Genomic DNA, 19,719 nt, shown 5'->3' on the forward strand with positions numbered 1-19,719 from the left:
TGCCCAATTTCATGTCAATCCAAGCTGTGCTGTAAAATTAAAAGCAAAAACCGTGATTCAATGTAGGTAGTATAAGTTGCTAACCATTGCTAAGGGCAACCGACACAATAAATCACATTTGTAACGAAAAATAAATCTCCACTACACTTTAAAAATCTTTTTAATAATTAAATGTCATTTTCGGTTAAAATAATTTTATTTTAAGATAATATTATAAGTGTTTCTTTAGTCAATGACAGTGAAATAATTTCTTAATTGTTATAAATAAATTCACTACAATTTAAGAAAACAAAAACAATTATCTCAGCTTCAGTTGGTCATAGAAATTTTTTATTTTGTTTTGAATCTTTATTTTGTCTTCAGAAACAATAACATGCAAGTTAGAAACTCATAGGATGTACAGGGGTGGCTTCAGTTTTAAATGTTTATAACGAAATTTGCCCCCTTATTTGAAACCCGAAATAAGAGGTTGAAAATGTTATACGCATTTATTTACATCAGAATATGAAAATAGTAAGTCTTTAGAAGCAGAGTGGATATTGGATTAACTCTCTACGATTTTTTTTAAGTTATAGCCTTGGACATTTGACCCCTTGGGATAAACAAGTTATAATATCTAAGCAACAAGTTCACCAATCGGGCTCTACAAATTTTTTTTATGTTTGGTAGGTATTAGAAGATCTTCATTTTAAAGGATTAAAAAATACATAAAATTTATTTTTACAATAAATACTGCAATTGCAAAAAACGGCCATTTTGGACCTTTCGCCGGCTGTTGTGCAATAACTTATTAACAAAATTAAACTTGCCATAGCTCAAATTGTAAGTTTTTAATTAACTACAACTTTTTATTTAAAAGTTTTTTTCTAAAATGAATATCCTAACCTGCAAAATTAAAAATCTTTAAAAATTGCTTTAACAAATGAAAAACGTCATAAATAAAAAACCGCACAAAAGTTTTGGTTACATTTTAGTAGAAGTTATTCCTGCCATCGTCCTTTATAACACCTGGTGGGTTTCAAAAATTCCTGAAATATATCCTGAAATGGACCTTTTGTTCACCCACAGCTTGGACTATTAGTGTTTAATAGACTAAACACGAATAAAATAAATACTATGAGTGTTTATTTGTATAAGTCTAAATTGCACTGAATAAAAACAATCGCGTCTTTTTCAAATCGTTTTCTCTGTAAGAATTGCCCCGATTGAAATAAACAAAATAGTCATTTATTTACATTTTTTTTAATTCCCTTCGGATTGAGTTCTATTGGGGGTCAGTCGAATTGAAGGAGACAAGCCATACCGGCTTTGAGGGACGATTGGGGGATTGTTTAATGTTTGAGCATTTTTTGAGGTCAAAAGTATCTTTGGCAGTAGTGTTGTTTGGTGATAGTAAGCAGTCATTAAAGTACGAGGTTAATCAAAAGTAAAAAATATTTAGTGCAGAATAGGTAATCTTCAAGTGCAGTGGGTGTAACTAAACAAGCCCACAAAGCCGCTGTAAGTTTTTTTACCTTTTTTTATGTATCCTGAACAGCTGATTTAATAACTATGCTGAATATTTCAATGGTAATGATGTGTCTTCTAAATGTGACTTATCATCTATTAATGTTGGCGACCACATTGACTCATCTTGTTCTATTCACAACAGCTCGAAATAGATTAGTTGACGTTAGACCAGTCCAGTGATGTTTACAGGGAGAAAGCACCTGTTATCATTTATATTTTTCTTTAATATTTCACTTAATGTCAGTGGAGTGTTACAGTGTTTTGAATGGGGTTTTTCCCTTAATTTTCTTTGTATGTTGAATAATCATTTTATATACATGGTGTAACAAAAAGGCAGGCCACAAATTAAATCACATATCTGGGAGCAACGATAGTTCCATTGAACCTAACTTCTTCTTCTTCTTCGGGTGCTATGTCCGTTTATCGAACGTTAGCGATCATGTTGGCTATCATAACTTTATTCGCAGCAGATCTGAAGAGCGATTCCGAAGTGTGACCAAACCATTGCCTAAAATTTCTTAACCAAGATGTTCTTCTTCTTCCTCGACTTCTTCTGCCTAATATGTTACCCTTGTGGTATATTATGAACCCTCTGTATAAATCATAATTTAAATATGATGTTATTAACCTTTAGGGTATTGAACATACATAAAAACAATAGCTTATAGTTTGTATCACATGTTTATTACGAGTGAACTTGAACTATATTTGTTATGGTTCAGATAGGTATAAAAACACGCTGAGCAATCAGTATGGATATAGATATACAAATAATTATTAGAAGTTAGTATGTAAGTCGAGGCGCTATGAATCATTAATGTTATGGTTTAGATATTGGATACCAGTGAATAAAATATAATGTATAGTAAGACGTGTTTAGTCTTTTTAATTAATTAGAACCAGAAGGCAGTAACAACACACCTATTTAATACATGGCTGATCCTGCAGACTAGTGGAGAATCTTCTGACAATGGGCGACAAAAATTGGAAACGGAGACGGCGAAGATGGACCAGGACGAAGATACAGAGAACCCAGGGAACAAAGACAAAGTGATAAAATGTAAGTAAGAATGTCTATCTTTATTAAAAATGCTTCCCTCGTTTTATATTTTTATTGAACATTGAATATTTATCTTTGCTGATTTTTGAATAATTTATGAAGTATCGATTTTTTTTAAGAATATCTATAAATTTTGAAATATGAAGTGATTTTTGAATTGAATATTTTTATAGAAGTTTATTATATATGCTATTCTTGAATTTTTATTGAATTTTTAATCTTTATTGAATTTATTTGAAAAATCTCTATCCGATTTCGATTTTTTTTAGTACGGTTATTTTTGAATACTTTATGGAATATCGAATTTTTTTTCAAAAATTTCTATCGAATTTTGAGATATAAACTTATTTTGAATATTTTTATCTAACTTTTGCATATGCTATTTCTGAATTTTTATCGAATTTTTGTCGAATATGTATACTATTCTTGAATTTTTATTAGCCAGTTATCTTATTACATATTGATATTTATTGAGTATATTTAGTACATTTTCATCGATTTTGTGTTAAATTTTTTGATATGAACCTGAATTAATAATTTTTTGTGTGATAAATGATATATAAATGATTTTTTTAATGAATAATGATTAGTGATGACATACTTTAATATAAGAGCTTAAGACAAACATTGCTATAAGCAAGAGATTTATTTTTAACGAACCGACCTGATGCGTCGAGATAAGGAATCTGGAGGACTATATAGATAAGAAGAAGAACTAACAATATTATAAGTTAAATATTATGAGGCAACTAGAGACAATAAGAAACCCACTGCTCTTGTCAAATTGGGAAGGTACTAAGTGATTTATAGAAGCTTGAAAGCTTATTAGAGACCCACTCTGTGTTTTGAGAGTACCTATTTTATTCATGATTATTCGTGAATAAACAACGGCCTCAAAGCAAGGGATTGAGGTTGTGAAATTTGTAAAAGAATTTGATCTAGCCAACGATGTTATACCCGCTTCTGTTAAGGTAGATTGTAGAGGTTTCGTGGCTAGTATTGAGTATTATGATTGTTATATGGAATATGTAGAAGAATTGGAACTTTTCTCTCGAGTAAAGCCACTTTGATTAGTCGAACGTAGGCATTGAGGGATAAGTAAAGGAAGTGATTATTATGATGTTATATTATGAAATGATATATTGATGATTAAATGACAAATGATTGTTATATGAAGATGAATTATGTACACTGTAGAAGTGTTATTATGTGGAGAAAAATGAAAAAATATAGTTATAGTACCAGACAAGAAGAAGAGAGAGAGAAAAAAAAATAATTTTATTAAAATATGTGGGAAAAATGGAAGAAGGAAAATAAAATTTGTCAGAAATGTCAAAATAAAGCAGAATTAAGAATAATATCAAATAAGTAGCTAATCATTGAATTATGTCTAAGAATTAAAGTTGTAAAATTTTTTTCTCTAAAGTAACGTAAACTATAAATAACTTATTTTTAAATGTATATAATGAATTCAGGTTAAATTTTCGTGGAAAATGGAAGTGTTTGAATTAAGGATAGACAATATCTTACAATAGTGTTAGTAGATAGTAAGCAAAGGGACACAAAAAGTGAAGTTCTTAGAGAGATTAAATCTTTATTATAGGTACAAGAGAGTTATTAGAAGTTTTTTTAGAGACACATATTAAAAGTTTTAGAGAGATTACATTTCTATTATAGGTACAATATTTTAAAGTTAGTAAGGCGTATATAAATAAATCAAAATAAGACTGAAATAATAAGATGAAATAGTAAAGTAACGTTAAATTCTTTTTTATATACCATTTAATAGAAGATTAGGTAATATTTAGCTTAGCTTAGGAAGTATTAAAGTCGAGATTTTATTACAATTAGATTAGTTACGGCTTATAGGCACTAAAAGACTATTTAAAAGTTAGGATCAATTTCATTCACTGTGGACACTGTTTTGATGAAGTGAATTAGTGAACGAAAAAAAAAAAGGACGAAAAGACACGACGTGAAAGTACGTGAACTAGTAATAGGTTATAAAATACCAGTTTTAGTATAGGGAAAATATGAACTTTTGTGTAAAATAGGAAAAAGAATATACATGTTTAGGGAAAAATCGATTGATCTGAAATGTACCATGTTACAGTTAGTTAGGATAGTTAGGAAATTTAATTTTTGAAAATAGTATTAGGTAATCATAAACACTCTGTGAAAGGGAAAGAGGAATATACCGTCAGATATTCTTCTTCTCTTCTTAGGACTTTCTTTTTTTAAAAACGGCGGAGATGTGGTATATTATGAACCCTCTGTATAAATCATAATTTAAATATGATGTTATTAACCTTTAGGGTATTGAACATACATAAAAACAATAGCTTATAGTTTGTATCACATGTTTATTACGAGTGAACTTGAACTATATTTGTTATGGTTCAGATAGGTATAAAAACACGCTGAGCAATCAGTATGGATATAGATATACAAATAATTATTAGAAGTTAGTATGTAAGTCGAGGCGCTATGAATCATTAATGTTATGGTTTAGATATTGGATACCAGTGAATAAAATATAATGTATAGTAAGACGTGTTTAGTCTTTTTAATTAATTAGAACCAGAAGGCAGTAACAACACACCTATTTAATACACCCTGCATAATTAGATGTAGAATGCTATATTTTTCTGGATGTCTACAAACATGCGCAAAATACTCGAGTTTTCTAGACTTTATCATTTTTACCAGTTCTCTGCCTTTCTTCATCCTGCTCAGAATAATATCATTACGCACCCTGTACATCCAGCTTACTCTCAGCATTCTTCGATAGCACCAGGATTCAAAGGATTCAACCATCTTAAGCATTCTTCCTGTTAAGGTCCATGACTCAAGTTGTACATCATTAACGTGAATTCCAGCATCGATGACATTATCCTTACTGACGACCATATATTTTGTTTTTTGATGTTAAGGTGGAGACCATAATTACTGCACTGTGCTACCACAGAATCCAATAGATATTGTAATTCGGTATCACTACTGGCCATCAGTACAGTGTCGTCTGCATATCGGAGATTATTTATCAGTTTCCCGTTTATCACAACTCCACCTTGTGTAGTACTGAGTGCCTCTTCAAACATCTTTTCTGAATAAATGTTAAAAATTAATGGTGAAAGAATACATCCCTGTGTTACTCCACGTTGAATTTGAATCTCTTCTGTGTGATCACCGTCTACTCTAACTGTGGCTTTTTGATTCCAGTACAAGTTAGCAATGATTTTTAGATCTTTATCGTCAATATTAGTTGACCTTAGAACATCTAACACCTTAGTATGTGATACTTTGTCAAATGCTTTTTCGAAATCAAGAAAACATAAAAAACATCAGCAATTACATCTCTACTCCTTTGTACTAATACCTGCAACCCAAACAGGGCCTCTCGTATACCTAGTCCATTTCTAAAGCCAAATTGAGTTTCGCCCAAATGTTCTTCGATTCTTTTATATATTCTCGCATGGATCACACGCAGAAAGACCTTAAGTACGTGGCTCATTAGGCTAATCGTTCGATGAGCATGACATTCTTTTGCCTTCGCTTTCTTGGGAATTGGTATAAAAGTAGATTTCAGCCAATCATGTGGTAAGTAACCATGATTATATATAGCATTAAACAAGTCAACCAATACTTTACTTCCGCAATCTCCTAGTAGTTTTAGAACCTCTGTGGGTATTTCATCAGGTCCCATGGCCTTCTTTGATTTTGACAAGCGTATAGCATCTTCCACTTCGCTTTTAGTTATAGGTGGTCCACTATTCGCGTCCGTTAGGTTATGTTGTATTGGTCGATCATCCTGAAAAAGATCCTCAATGTATTTCCTCCATCGGTGCACCTAACTTACCTTAGTACAAATGTGCACATAAAAAAGTTACAGCCCTTTGGCATTGCAAAATAAAAATCGATTCTTTCCAATTTATCAAAAACTATTAAATGCTTTTTATTGAAAATAGGCATGCGGCATTCTTATGGCAGGCACATATTAGAAATAAATAAAAGTGAAATTTGTGCACCCCATAAAGATTTTATGGGTTTATGTTCCTTTAAACCCCCGTAAATTTGTGTACGTTCCAATTAAATTATTATTGTGGCACCATTAGTTAAACACAATGTTTTTAAAACTTTTTTGCCTCCTAGTATTTTTTCGATAAGTCCGTTTTTATCAAGATGCGTCGTCTTTCGATGACCGTTTATTACTTATTGCCTTGGTTCTTGTATATTTTATTTATCTTCGAATGTATAATGTAAAACTATTTTAAAATTTTAGGTTACCAAAATTATTGAGAAAAAAATGCAGGAAACTGATCCATTATTTAAGAAAATGTTTAGAAAGGAAAAGTATTTTGGTGGTAGCTATTATGATGGTTTGAAAGTTGGAAAACCAGAAGAGTATGATCTCGATCTATTGTTAGAACTTCCACCAGAAGTAAAACCCGCAATAGAAGTCAGTGAAAAACATGGATTTGTTCATGTGGTCTTAAACGATATATCAAAATTAACTAATACTGGCACTTCTGGGAAAAAAAATCCGTAAGTCACCGTTTTGCAAAATTAGTGGCTAAAGTATTATAAATTGTTTATTAGATTAAATGAAATTAAATCTTCTTTTAAAAGAAAAAAAGTTTAATTACGATCAGTGGTTCCTGACATACGACAGTTTAAAGTTGACCGGCATTTGCGACGAAGTTATAAGCAATAAAATGGTAATTTTCGAAACATTACTTTTTTGTTTTGGTCCTCTTTCTCCATACAAATTTTCATATGTTCCGGATACTCATAACATATATTATAATAATAAAAACGATAGGTATTACGGTTGAAAAATACTAAAAATGACAAAAAAAACTAGGTTGAAGAAAGTTCAAAGTTCGAAATCGGTATACGTTAAAAAAATGTATTTTCTCGACTTCCCAAAGAGCAATAATAGTATTTATTTTTAATCCGAAGTATTTCGAGTAGAGGCACCTAACTAACGCATTACCAAATGCCAAAGATGCTGTAGTTTTGTTGTAATAATAATTCAGAGAAATAAGGAAAAAAAATATCGTGTTGGTGACACAACCCCCTCCAGGCTGAAACCAAATTTTTTGAGTAGTGTGGACATCTATAATAATAACCTATATGTTTCCTGCAGCCCATTTTGATGATATACATAGTTATAAACAAATGAAGATCAAAAAACCGTAAATTTTCGCTTTTTTCGTCTATAACCAAAAAGTTAAGTATTTTAAAAAAATTTGAGAGTCAGAAACTCATATATCGTATAAAAAACTTCAATATGGCGTTTGTTGCATATGTTTATCCTTATTGGTTGCTTAGAAAATTGCAAAATAAATCATAAATTTTGAGTTTTTATAAATATTCATAACTTATGTAAAAATTAACTTAGAACGTTCTTATTACACGAATTTCTGAGACTTGTGGTGCTTAAATTATATTTTAAATTTCAAAGCAATTGGTGAAATAGTTTAAAAGTTATTTAATTTGTTTATCCCAAATTATTTTTTTTGCAACGCTATAAGTCAGAAAATGGTGAAGTTACACTAATACTTTGGCTAGTTTATGAAAGAAGAAGGTTTATACTATTAATTTAATTAAAAAAAATGACAAAAAATAATTTTAAATACTGCAAAATTATTTTGCAAAAACATGTGAATTAAAAAGGGGGGGGGCTAACTTCGTCCCTACTTTTCCTAGGACAATTGTTTTTCTTTCTAAATGTGTATAAAAATTCAGTCTTTCCAAATCTGAAAAAATAATTTTTCTACGGGTAACGGTTAAAAAGTTATTCTAATTGTTTATAAGTAAGCAAAAAATCGACCTGTTTTTGCAAAATAATTTTACACTGTTTAAAATTACTTTTTGTAATTTTTTTTAATTAAGTCAAGTCAATAGTATAAATTTTCTTCTATAAGCTGTCAGAAGTCTTACTGTAACCTTATAATTTTCTGACTTATAGTGTTTAAAAAAAAATGAATTTGGGATAAACAAATTAAATAACTTTTAAACTATTTGACCAATTGCTTTGAAAATATAATTTAAGCACCAGAAATTCGTGTAATAAGAACGTTCTAAGTTAATTTTTACATAAGTTATGAATATTTATAAAAACTAAAAATTAATGAATCATTTTGAAATTTTCTAAGCAACCAATAAGGATAGACATATTCAGCGAACGCCATATTGAAGTTTTTTATACGATTTATGAGTTTCTTACTCTCAAATTTGTTTAAAATGCTTAACTTTTTGGTTATAGACGAAAAAAACGAAAATTTACCGTTTTTTGATCTTCATTTGTTTCTAACTATGTATATCATCAAAATCGGCTGCAGGAAACATAAAGGTTATTAATATAGATGTCCATACAACTCAAAAAATTTGGTTTCGGCCTGGAGGGGGATGTGTCACGAGAAAAATCTTATTTCTCTGGACTATAAATTAATTTATGTATTTATAACAAAATAAAACTGCATATTTTTACTTGTGTTGTAGATTTTTTTAGAAAAATTTTCCACACGTGTACCTTTTAACGTTCAAAATATAAATATTCTCATTTGAAAGCTGTATAGTATGATTATTTAAACAATCCTTGTTTCCAAATTAAAATTTTTTGTTAATAATTTATTTTTCGGACACTGGCTCTGATTTCGCAAATAATTTTTTATATTAACGTGACTATTTAATATTATTAACGTGAGTTTTTTAATATTTCCTTCCTAGAGATTCTGACCAATAGAAACCTACAAGAATAAAAATTACAGCGATTATTTCATTCATAGGAGATTCTGACCAATAGAAAGCTACAGAAATAGCAATTACAGAGATTATTTTTAAAGATTTTAGCTTCCAATCGTGCAGTAAGATTTTTCATCACGTGTTTAATTCTATCCAATCAGATTATTATTACAGCGAGCTGGAATATTCTACCTAGATTATTATGGCGCGTCCGCATTGGTAAATTTTTCGTGCGTACCAGCTGTTCGTGGCAAATATTTGCGTGCTCGAAGTAAATTGTGCTAGTGCGGACGTGTTCGTCGCATAAAACGAACGCAAGAATTTTAGACGCACACAACGCACACGATCCATCGTTTGTCAGTATTCGAGCGAAATCAAATGATTTGCCTCGCATTCGTTTTCCTGTGTGGACGCTGCTGTTCTTGGTACAGTGTGTGTTTTTATTTGTTTCTTTGTTTACAACATCGATTGAGCTAATAGTGTGGGCTTATTGTAGACGAGGGCATTTAGCACAAAATAAATAGATTTTTAAATACAGCACCTAGAGACTTGCAGTTTTTTGCATTATGTTCAGGATGACGTCAGAAAAAAAGGCTACTATTCAAAAATGGGTGGAAATGCATAATTGCACTGTAAAGTGCATAAAATGCATCCAAAATTGCATAAATATAAAAATAAAGTCAAAATCAGTATACTAAGGGACAAAATTTATTATTTGGGGGATTTGGGGTCATTGAATACGATTAAGCCATCAGAACTGACCCCCGGATTACCTGGTACCCAAGATCACGGCAAGAGACGTCATCTTCTGGAGCTTCGATGGTTTTCGGCATTAAATCGATGCAAACAGATTACTCACGAGTCGTAGGGGTCGCTAAATACGAATATGCCATCAGAATTGACCTCCGGAGTACCTGGTGCCCAGGGTCGCTACTAAGGCACGTCATCTTCTGGAGTTTCGAGGGATTTCAGCACTAAATTGATGTAACTGGATTCGGGGGGACTTTGAGGTAGATAAACACGAATATGCCATCAGAATAGACCTCTGGATCACCTGGTACCCGATGTCACTGCAAGGGACGTCATCTTCTGGAGTTTCGTGTGCTTTCGGTATTAAATTGATGCAAACGGATTACTTACGGATTTTTGGGGTCACCAAACACGAATATGCCATCAAGATTGAATTTTCGGAGTAGCTGGTTCCGAGGGTCGCTACTAGGGCACGTCATCTTCTGGGGTTTTGAGGGTTTTCGGCATTTAGTTGATGCAAATGGATTACTGGAGGGTTCTTGAGGTCGCTCAAAAACCCCCCGAGTAATTTATTTGCATCCATTTTATGTCGACAACCCTCGAAACTCCAGAAGATGACGTCCCTCACAATGGCCTTGGGCACCAGGTAACTTTAAGTTCTGTTCTAATGGAATCTTCGTATTTAACCACCTGAAAATCCCCCAGAGTCCAATTACAACAATTTAGTGCCGAAATCCCTCGAAACTCCAGATGATGACGTGCCTTAGTAGCGACCCTGGGCACCAGGTACTCCGGAGGTCAATTCTGATGACATACTCATATTTAGCGACCCTTAAGACCCGTGAGTAATCCGTTTGCATCAATTTAATGCCGAAAACCATCGAAACTCCAGAACATGACGTCTCTTGCCGTGACCTTGGGCACCAGGTGATCCGGGAGTCAGTTCTGATGGAGTAATCGTATTCAGTGACCCCAAAAACCCCCAAATAATAAATTGTCTAAGAACTTGCTAAGAATGTCTCCGCAAAACTTTGAAATTTTGTTAAATAAAATTGGGCGTAACATTCAAAAATAGGATACAAACTTAAGATAAACTATCGCTGCCAAGGAAAGGTTGGTTATTACTTTACGCTTCCTGGTAACCGGTGATTCGTATTCCAGTCTACAATATATATTATGTTCAAGGTATCCAAACAGAAAATATCAGAAATAATTCCAGACTTATCTATGCAGTGCTTTAAGACGTATCCTCAGAATTCTTCGATTCTCTAAGTCTGTCCTTGTCACTAAGAGAAGCAAAGCTTTTGAATGCATACCATTCTGATGTGTACACTTCCTTAGCCCAATACAAATAAAGAATCATTAATAAGAATCCTCTTAAACTAAAGAAAATATATTAAATATTTCATGAAGACCATGGTATATATTTTATTTTCTATATAAAAATTCTTTACATCTTCCTGTTCCAACTGTTTTCTTGCCTTTGGCTTTTTCCTTCTCTAAGAGTCTAATAAACTTAATATTTTTTTGTTTTCCTTGTACACCCTCAACATCAAAAACTCTTCTAATTTCTTCCTAAGAATCAGCTGTTTTATTCTTGTTATAATGAAATTTATTCTTTGGATTCCATAGATTAGAATGCTTACTATATTATTGGATTAATAGTAAAACATCTTCCCTGGATAAATCCATTTTAATATTTCCTACCCGTCTACTTATTTAAAGAGAAAACCAATTCTGTGATGTACTCCACACAACCTGAGCAGGTATGTATTGTACGCACAACGAACGATAAATAAATTTTCGCTGGTAGAGCACGGCGTCCTCGCTGGTAAAAAGAATTCTTTCGACTAAAATTGTTGCGACGAACCATTAGTTCAAAACGCACGAAAAATTTACCAATGCGGACGCGCCATAATGCGTAAAAAACTAGGATCTGCAATGTAGTCCTGTCGCCAGTGGGGGTACAACGGCCTCCTTAATTCAGATGGACTTACCCAAGTTTTTTTTATGTATTTTGACCCGTAGAACACGAATTTTTTGGGTAACAGTCGATCCGGATGTCGATAAGGTTGTTATAAACAAAGAACTTGAGGAACCATATAACAGCGATTTTTTGCAAAACAAAACATTTTGTTCAATTTTTGGGTCATTCTAAGCAAAAAATGTTTTTACAAGTTTTTTCGTAGGATGCATAGTTTTTGACATAAACGCGGTTGAACTTTCAAAAAATCGAAAAATTGCAATTTTTAAACCCGAATAACTTTTGATTGAAAAATAAAATGGCAATTCTGCTTACCGCATTTGAAAGTTCAAGTCACATTATATCGGTTTTGATTACTTTCATTGCTAAAAATTATTTTTTTTATTGTTAAACAAAGCTATAAACACATAGTGATTGAATGATGTTTTCAATGCATTTCTCATTTGAAATCGAACGAGTAGACGCGCATTATACACACAATTTCTACGTAGATTACGTACATTAAAACGCATGCATTGGGCACGGGAAACACAATGTGTGTATGGCTTTGTTTAACAAATAAAAACTTATTATTTAGCAATGCAAATGATCAAAACCGATAGAATGTGACTTGAACTTTCAAATGTAGTAAGCAGAATTGCTATTTTATTTCTTCTAAAAGATATTCGGGTTCAAAAATTGCACATTTTAGATTTTTTGAAAGTTCAACTGCGTTTATCTCGAAAACTATGCATCCTACGAAAAAACTTTTAAGACCATTTTTTGCTGAGAATAACCCAAAAATACCAAAAAAATGTTTTGTTTTGCGAAAAATCGCTGTTATATAATTCCTCAAGTTCTTTGTTTATAACAATCTTATCGACATCCGGATCAACTGTTACCCAAAAAATTCGTGTTCTACGGGTCAAAATACATAAAAAAACTTAGGTAAGTCCATCTGAATTAAGGAGGCCGTTGTACCCCCCTGGCGACAGGACTAATGGGCTTGTCGATTCCGTTCGGTTTTAATCCTTGGCGCGGTGCGGACATTCGACAAAACGCTCAAACACTGTTTATAGCTTTGTTTAACAATAAAATAATTAATTTTTAGCGCTACAAATAGTCAAAACCGGTATAATTTCACTTGAACTTTCAAATGCATAACCAGAATTGTTATTTTTATACCAATTATACATTTTATACCAAAAAAAAAATACAAAAAATGTTTTGTTTTGCGAAAAATTGCTTTTTATCTGCCCTTAACGATGGGGGAGGGGGGAGAATCCCCTTAACTGAATCTTGCAGATTGTTCAAGTTCTCAGGTAAAAGAATCCGAACATAGTTACCGGTTACTCAAATACTTCCAGGGCCTGCACTAATAATCAACATCACTACATTTTAGCAACTGGCCACGGCGAAAGGTCACGGCTGGGTTCAATATGCGCTGCACTAGAAAAATACAGAAATGCACAAGCCGTCCGTAGCGTCGGCATGTGTTGTATCTCGGTGTACACATCCTCCTATACCGCGGCACCAGGGTTCTGAAACTTGTTAGCCTTTGATACACACTATTACGCTACCAACGCTCATTGATTTAGGCACCCAATATAAACGAGCGGCACACCCCAAAAAACGCTTATTTCTAGAGATACTGACCACGGGTGGTGAATGGCCAAATTTGGTCTTATTTTATGCTGTTGATGGTGTTAAAAACTAAAACCGGGTTCATTTTGAATTTTAAGTGGGGGAACATTGTCAAAACGCAATTTTACCCTAAAAATAAAAAAGAAATCACGTTTTTTGCGTTTAACCCGTTACAACTCAGTTCGCTTTTAAAATTTTTTTCTGAATTTTTAAAACATATATTTTTCACCTTTCTGAGGACGGTGAAAAGTTCTGAATTTTTTAAAGTAAAAGGTGCAGATTCGTGAACTGCAAAATTAAATCGCAAAAGTTTAGTGGCAAAATTTGAAATTTAGCTTCTTATTCGCGTTTTCGTTAAAATATAGGGTACAAAGAAGTTTTCTGGGGAGTTGTAGATCAAAATGTTTTATAGAAAAAAATGGTGCAACTTTTAATATCGAGGTTATACACCCCCCAACATAAGACTTATTTGTCGAGATATTGACCACGGGTGGTGAATAGCTAATTTTGGTCTTACTTTATGTTCTTGATGTTACTGAAAACGAAAATGAAGTTTATTTTGAGTTTCAAGTGGGGGAACATTGTCAAAAACGCAATTTTACCCTAAAAATAATAATAAAAATCACGTTTTTCTGTGTTTAACTCACTACAACTCTGTTCAGTTTTAATAGTTTTTTCTGAAATGTTTATAGCATATATTTTTCACCTTTATGAATACTATGGGACCAGTTGCAAGCCTTCAGTCTTATCCATTAAAAGTTATGAATTTTTTAAAGTAAAAGGTGAAGATTCGCGAATTGCAAAGTTTAATCGCAAAGTTTGAGTAACAAAATTTGAATGTATCTTTTTAATCACGTTTATGTTAAAATATAGAGTACAAGGAAGCTTTGTGGGTAGTTTTAGATCAAAATGATTTATGGAAAAAAATGGTTATAGAAAAAAATATTAAAACCGAACAGAGTTGTAGTGAGTTAAACGCAAAAAACGTGATTTTTTTTTATTTTTAGGGTAAAATTGCGTTTTTGACAATGTTCCCCCACTTATAATTCAAAATAAACCTCATTTTCGTTTTCAGCACCATCAAAAACATAAATTATGAAAAAAATTACCCATTCACCACTCCGTGGTCCGTACCATGTCATTTTGGGGATTCCAGCGCTCGCCTATTAAATTATAAGCCATCTATTATAGACGAGCGGCACACCCCCAAAAAACGCTTATTTCTCAAATACAGAACACGGGTGGTGAATGGCTAATTTTGGTCTTACTTTATGTTTTTGACGGTGCTGAAAAGGAAAATGAGGTTTATTTTGAATTTTAAGTGGGGGAACATTGTCAAAACGCAATTTTACCCTAAAAATAAAAAAAGAAATCACGTTTTTTGCGTTTAACCCGTTACAACTCAGTTCGCTTTTAATATTGTTTTCTGAATTTTTAAAACATATATTTTTCACCTTTCTGAGGACGGTGAAAAGTTCTGAATTTTTTAAAGTAAAAGGTGCAGATTCGTGAACTGCAAAATTAAATCGCAAAAGTTTAGTGGCAAAATTTGAAATTTAGCTTCTTATTCGCGTTTTCGTTAAAATATAGGGTACAAAGAAGTTTTCTGGGGAGTTGTAGATCAAAATGTTTTATAGAAAAAAATGGCGCAACTTTTAATATCGAGGTTATACACCCCCAACATAAGACTTATTTGTCGAGATATTGACCACGGGTGGTGAATAGCTAATTTTGGTCTTACTTTATGTTCTTGATGTTACTGAAAACGAAAATGAAGTTTATTTTGAGTTTCAAGTGGGGGAACATTGTCAAAAACGCAATTTTACCCTAAAAATAATAATAAAAATCACGTTTTTCTGTGTTTAACTCACTAGAACTCTGTTCAGTTTTAATAGTTTTTTCTGAAATGTTTATAGCATATATTTTTCACCTTTATGAAGACTATGGGACCAGTTGCAAGCCTTCAGTCTTATCCATTAAAAGTTATGAATTTTTTAAAGTAAAAGGTGAAGATTTGCGAATTGCAAAGTTTAATCGCAAAGTTTGAGTAACAAAATTTGACTGTATCTTTTTAATCACGTTTATGTTAAAATATAGAGTACAAGGAAGCTTTGTGGGTAGTTTTAGATCAAAATGATTTATGGAAAAAAATGGTTATAGAAAAAAATATTAAAACCGAACAGAGTTGTAGTGAGTTAAACGCAAAAAACGTGATTTTTTTTTTATTTTTAGGGTAAAATTGCGTTTTTGACAATGTTCCCCCACTTATAATTCAAAATAAACCTCATTTTCGTTTTCAGCACCATCAAAAACATGAATTATGAACAAAATTAGCCATTCACCACTCCGTGGTCCGTACCATGTCATTTTGGGGATTCCAGCGCTCGCCTATTAAATTATAAGCCATCTATTATAGACGAGCGGCACACCCCCAAAAAACGCTTATTTCTCAAATACAGAACACGGGTGGTGAATGGCTAATTTTGGTCTTACTTTATGTTTTTGACGGTGCTGAAAAGGAAAATGAGGTTTATTTTGAATTTTAAGTGGGGGAACATTGTCAAAAATGCAATTTTACCCTAAAAATAAAAAAAGATCAATTTTTTTCGTTTAACTCGTTACAACTCTGTTCAAGTTAAATATTTTTTTTCTGAAATTTTTAAAGCATATATTTTTCAGCCTTCTAAAGACTATGGGACCTGTTGCAAGCCTTTGGTCTTATTCTAATGGTACGGGAGCAAAGTATGCTAAATGTGCAGTCACTCGAGCGCTTTGGGGACCTATTGGGTTGTAAAGAGTAGGTCCTTTAAACCAAAAAAAGTTAAGTAAAGTTTTCCATTTTAGTGGGCGCTTGCCATTTTTTAATTTAATTTTCCATTTCCAACAATCGTTTTTTCCGATTATAACGCCATCTATCCATAATTCTAAAAAATGTTTCGAATAAAAATTACTTATTTTTACGTAAGGAATCCAAATCGGCAATAAAAAATGAGGGCTTCTGTTTAAGATTTTAAAGTAACCCCCACCCCACCTCCCCGGGGGTTCGTGTTTGGTGCCATTCGATAGATTTTTCAAAAATATTGAATAAGTGTATTTTACAGTTTTTCGATCTGATGTTCATTTCGCGAAATATCGCGGGATTCGTATTTAAAATATTAAATTTACCCCCACCCCTCTCCGTAGAAAGTCGTGTTTGGTATCATTCGATAGAATTTTAAAAAATAATGGGCACGTATTTTTTAGTTTTTCGATCTGTCATTCATTTCGCGAAATATTCGCTTTTTTCTTGTGAAACTTTGGGACTCACCCATTTCCTTACGCCCGGCTCAAATCGTCAGATTTTTGAAATATACACTCTTTTGCATGTACTTAACTTACCTTATCTTAATCTGACAATTTCGAGTTTTTTTAAGGATAGATTTTTTTTCGGGCCCCCCTTAACGAACTCCCCTGTGTTAGGAGCCAATATATGGTATAGGTACATCTGCAGGGTACCAGGTTTCTCCCCATATGCTAATCTGACGTGCTCGAGTAACTGCAAAAATCCCCGCTTGTGCTCCCCTACCATAATAAAAGTAATAAATTTTGTTGAATGACAAAATTTGAAATTTAGCTCTTTAATTACATTTATGTTAAAATATATGGTACAATGAAGTTTTCTGGAAAGTTGTAGATCAAAATGTTTTATATAAAAATGGTGCAACTTTTAATTTTAAGAAAAACGTTCATTTCTTTTTATTTTTTAGGGTAAAATTGCATTTTTGACCATGTTCCCCCTACTACTAAAAATTCAAAATATACTTCATTTTCATCTTCAGCACCATGAAAAACATAAAGCAAGAACAAAATTAGTCATTCACCACCCGTGGTCAGTATGTCGAGAAATAAGCGTCATTTTGGGGGTGTATAACGTCGGTATTAAAAGCTGCACCATTTTTCTCTATAAAACATTTTGATCCAAAACTCCCCAGAAACTTCTTTGTACTCTATGTATTAACATAAACGTTACTTATTATCTACGTTAAAAATTAATTACTTTTATAAGAATAAGACTAACACCTTACAACAGGACCCATCCATAGTCTTCACCAAGGTGAGAAATGTATGCTATAAAAATTTCAGAAAAAAATATTACAGCCGAACAGAGTGTAGCGAGTTAAAAATAAAAAAATGTGATTTGTTTTCTTTATTTTTAGGGTAACATTGCGTTTTTGACGATGCTCCCCCACTTATAATTCAAAATAAACCTCATTTTCGTTTTCAGCACCATCAAAAACATAAGAGTTGACCAAAATTATCCATACACCACACCGTGGCCAGTAAAATACCATTTTGGGGATGCCTGTAGCTGGCCTATTAAATTAAGGTGCGTAAGTTTGTATTGCAATTAATATTTTAATAAATAACACAAATATTTGTTATTATTCTAAATATTGTATATACAGTATGTCCCTGTAACATATGGAAAACTTTTTTATTATTTAATTTTACGAAAAAAAGTTATTCTTTATAAAAAGCTCTGCATGGTCCAAAACCTAAGATTTAACCATCAAATATCAAATTTTTTGAAAATTATACGTGGTATGTCAAAAAGTTTGAATTTCACTCAAGAGTAAAGTAGCTTTATTTTTCGTAATATTGGAAATTGCTATTATAAAAAGTTGTTTGGAATTAAAAACTATATTTTTATATGCAATTACATCCTTCTAATTGAAAAAAAAATTTTTTTTGAAAAATTATGGATAACTATCATTATTTTTTCAATTATTCCGTTCTGATAACTCTTTTATTATTAATTTTACGAAAAAAATGATTCTTAATAAAAAGTTCTGGATGGTCTAAAACTTAAAATACAACCTTCTTATATTAAATTTTATCAAGTTTATACGAGGTATGTCAAAAAAGATAAATTTAGATCAAAAGTAAAGTACCTTTATAGTTCAGAATATTTCAATTAGAAGGATGTAATTACATACTGAAACATAGTTTTTAATTCTAAATTACTTTTCATAATAACAATTTTCGATATTGTGAAAAATAAACGTATTTTACTCTTGAGCGAAATTCATATTTTTTGACATACCTCATGTATAAAAATAATAAAATTTGACAAAAGATGGTTGTATTTTAGATTTTAGACCATGCAGAACTTTTTATTAAGAATCACTTTTTTTCGTAAAATTAATAATAAAAGATTTATCTGAATTAAAATAACTGAAAATAATGTTAGTTGTCCATAATTTTTAAAAAAAAATTTTTCAATTAGAAGGATGTAATTGCATACTAGAATACAGTTTTTTATTCTACACAACTTTTCATAATAGCAATTTTCAATATTGCGAAAAATAAAGCTACTTTACTCTTGAGTGAAATTCAAACTTTTTGACATACCTCGTATATTAATATTAATTTATTGTTTGAAAAACAGGAATAAAAAGGTGGAAACTACAATAAATCGAACATACCTATTATAAAAAAACGCCAATGAAAAAAAAATAAATATTTTTAAGTACAGATATAACTACTCGTATGTATACCTACAGTATGATACAAATGTCTGGAATAAATTCGATATTTCGTAAACTGGCGACTTTAAGGAAAAATCCCGAAACAGGTCGATTTTTATTTTATACCTATATTTCATACGAGTAACGTCATCCCTATGGACGTGATGACTTAATCTACGATTTTTTTAAATGAGGGTAGGGGTTATGTAATAGCTCATTTGAAAGGGTAGTCAATTCTGTGTTCAGTAGATAATATAAATATTAACATGACTGTTTGTACACAGTGTCCAAAAATTTTTTCTTAAATTAAATTAATTGACAAAAAAAGAAGAATGCATGTAATTTATTTAATTCAAAGTACATTTTACTGCTGTCAGAAAACAGAAAAAAAATGTTTATTTGATAAATAAACATTGTTTTTCGCTTAAATGCAATGTTCAAACCAGCTCCCGCCAACCACATGCCTCTTGGAAGTTTGAATATTTAGTTTAAGCGAAAAGCAATGATTATTTGTCAAATAAACATTTTTTTTCTGT

At 31.7% G+C, this 19,719-nt stretch overlaps 1 protein-coding gene across 4 annotated transcripts in view; it reads left to right on the forward strand.

Annotated features, from left to right (window-relative positions):
* LOC114332096 (cyclic GMP-AMP synthase-like receptor) overlaps positions 1 to 19,719 on the forward strand; it is a 425,443-nt gene that overhangs the window by 307,164 nt on the left and 98,560 nt on the right. For 2 of the 4 annotated variants that reach the window (XM_050644066.1, XM_050644068.1), the window contains 2 exons: positions 6,852 to 7,114; positions 17,941 to 18,042. In XM_050644066.1, coding sequence (XP_050500023.1) covers positions 6,852 to 7,114; positions 17,941 to 18,042 — 365 coding nt within the window. The remainder of the gene's footprint in view (positions 1 to 6,851; positions 7,115 to 17,940; positions 18,043 to 19,719) is intronic. The other 2 variants (XM_050644067.1, XM_050644069.1) reach the window with 1 other exon arrangement.

Source organism: Diabrotica virgifera, chromosome 2, assembly GCF_917563875.1.
Source record: "Diabrotica virgifera virgifera chromosome 2, PGI_DIABVI_V3a".
Lineage (NCBI taxonomy): Eukaryota > Metazoa > Arthropoda > Insecta > Coleoptera > Chrysomelidae > Diabrotica > Diabrotica virgifera.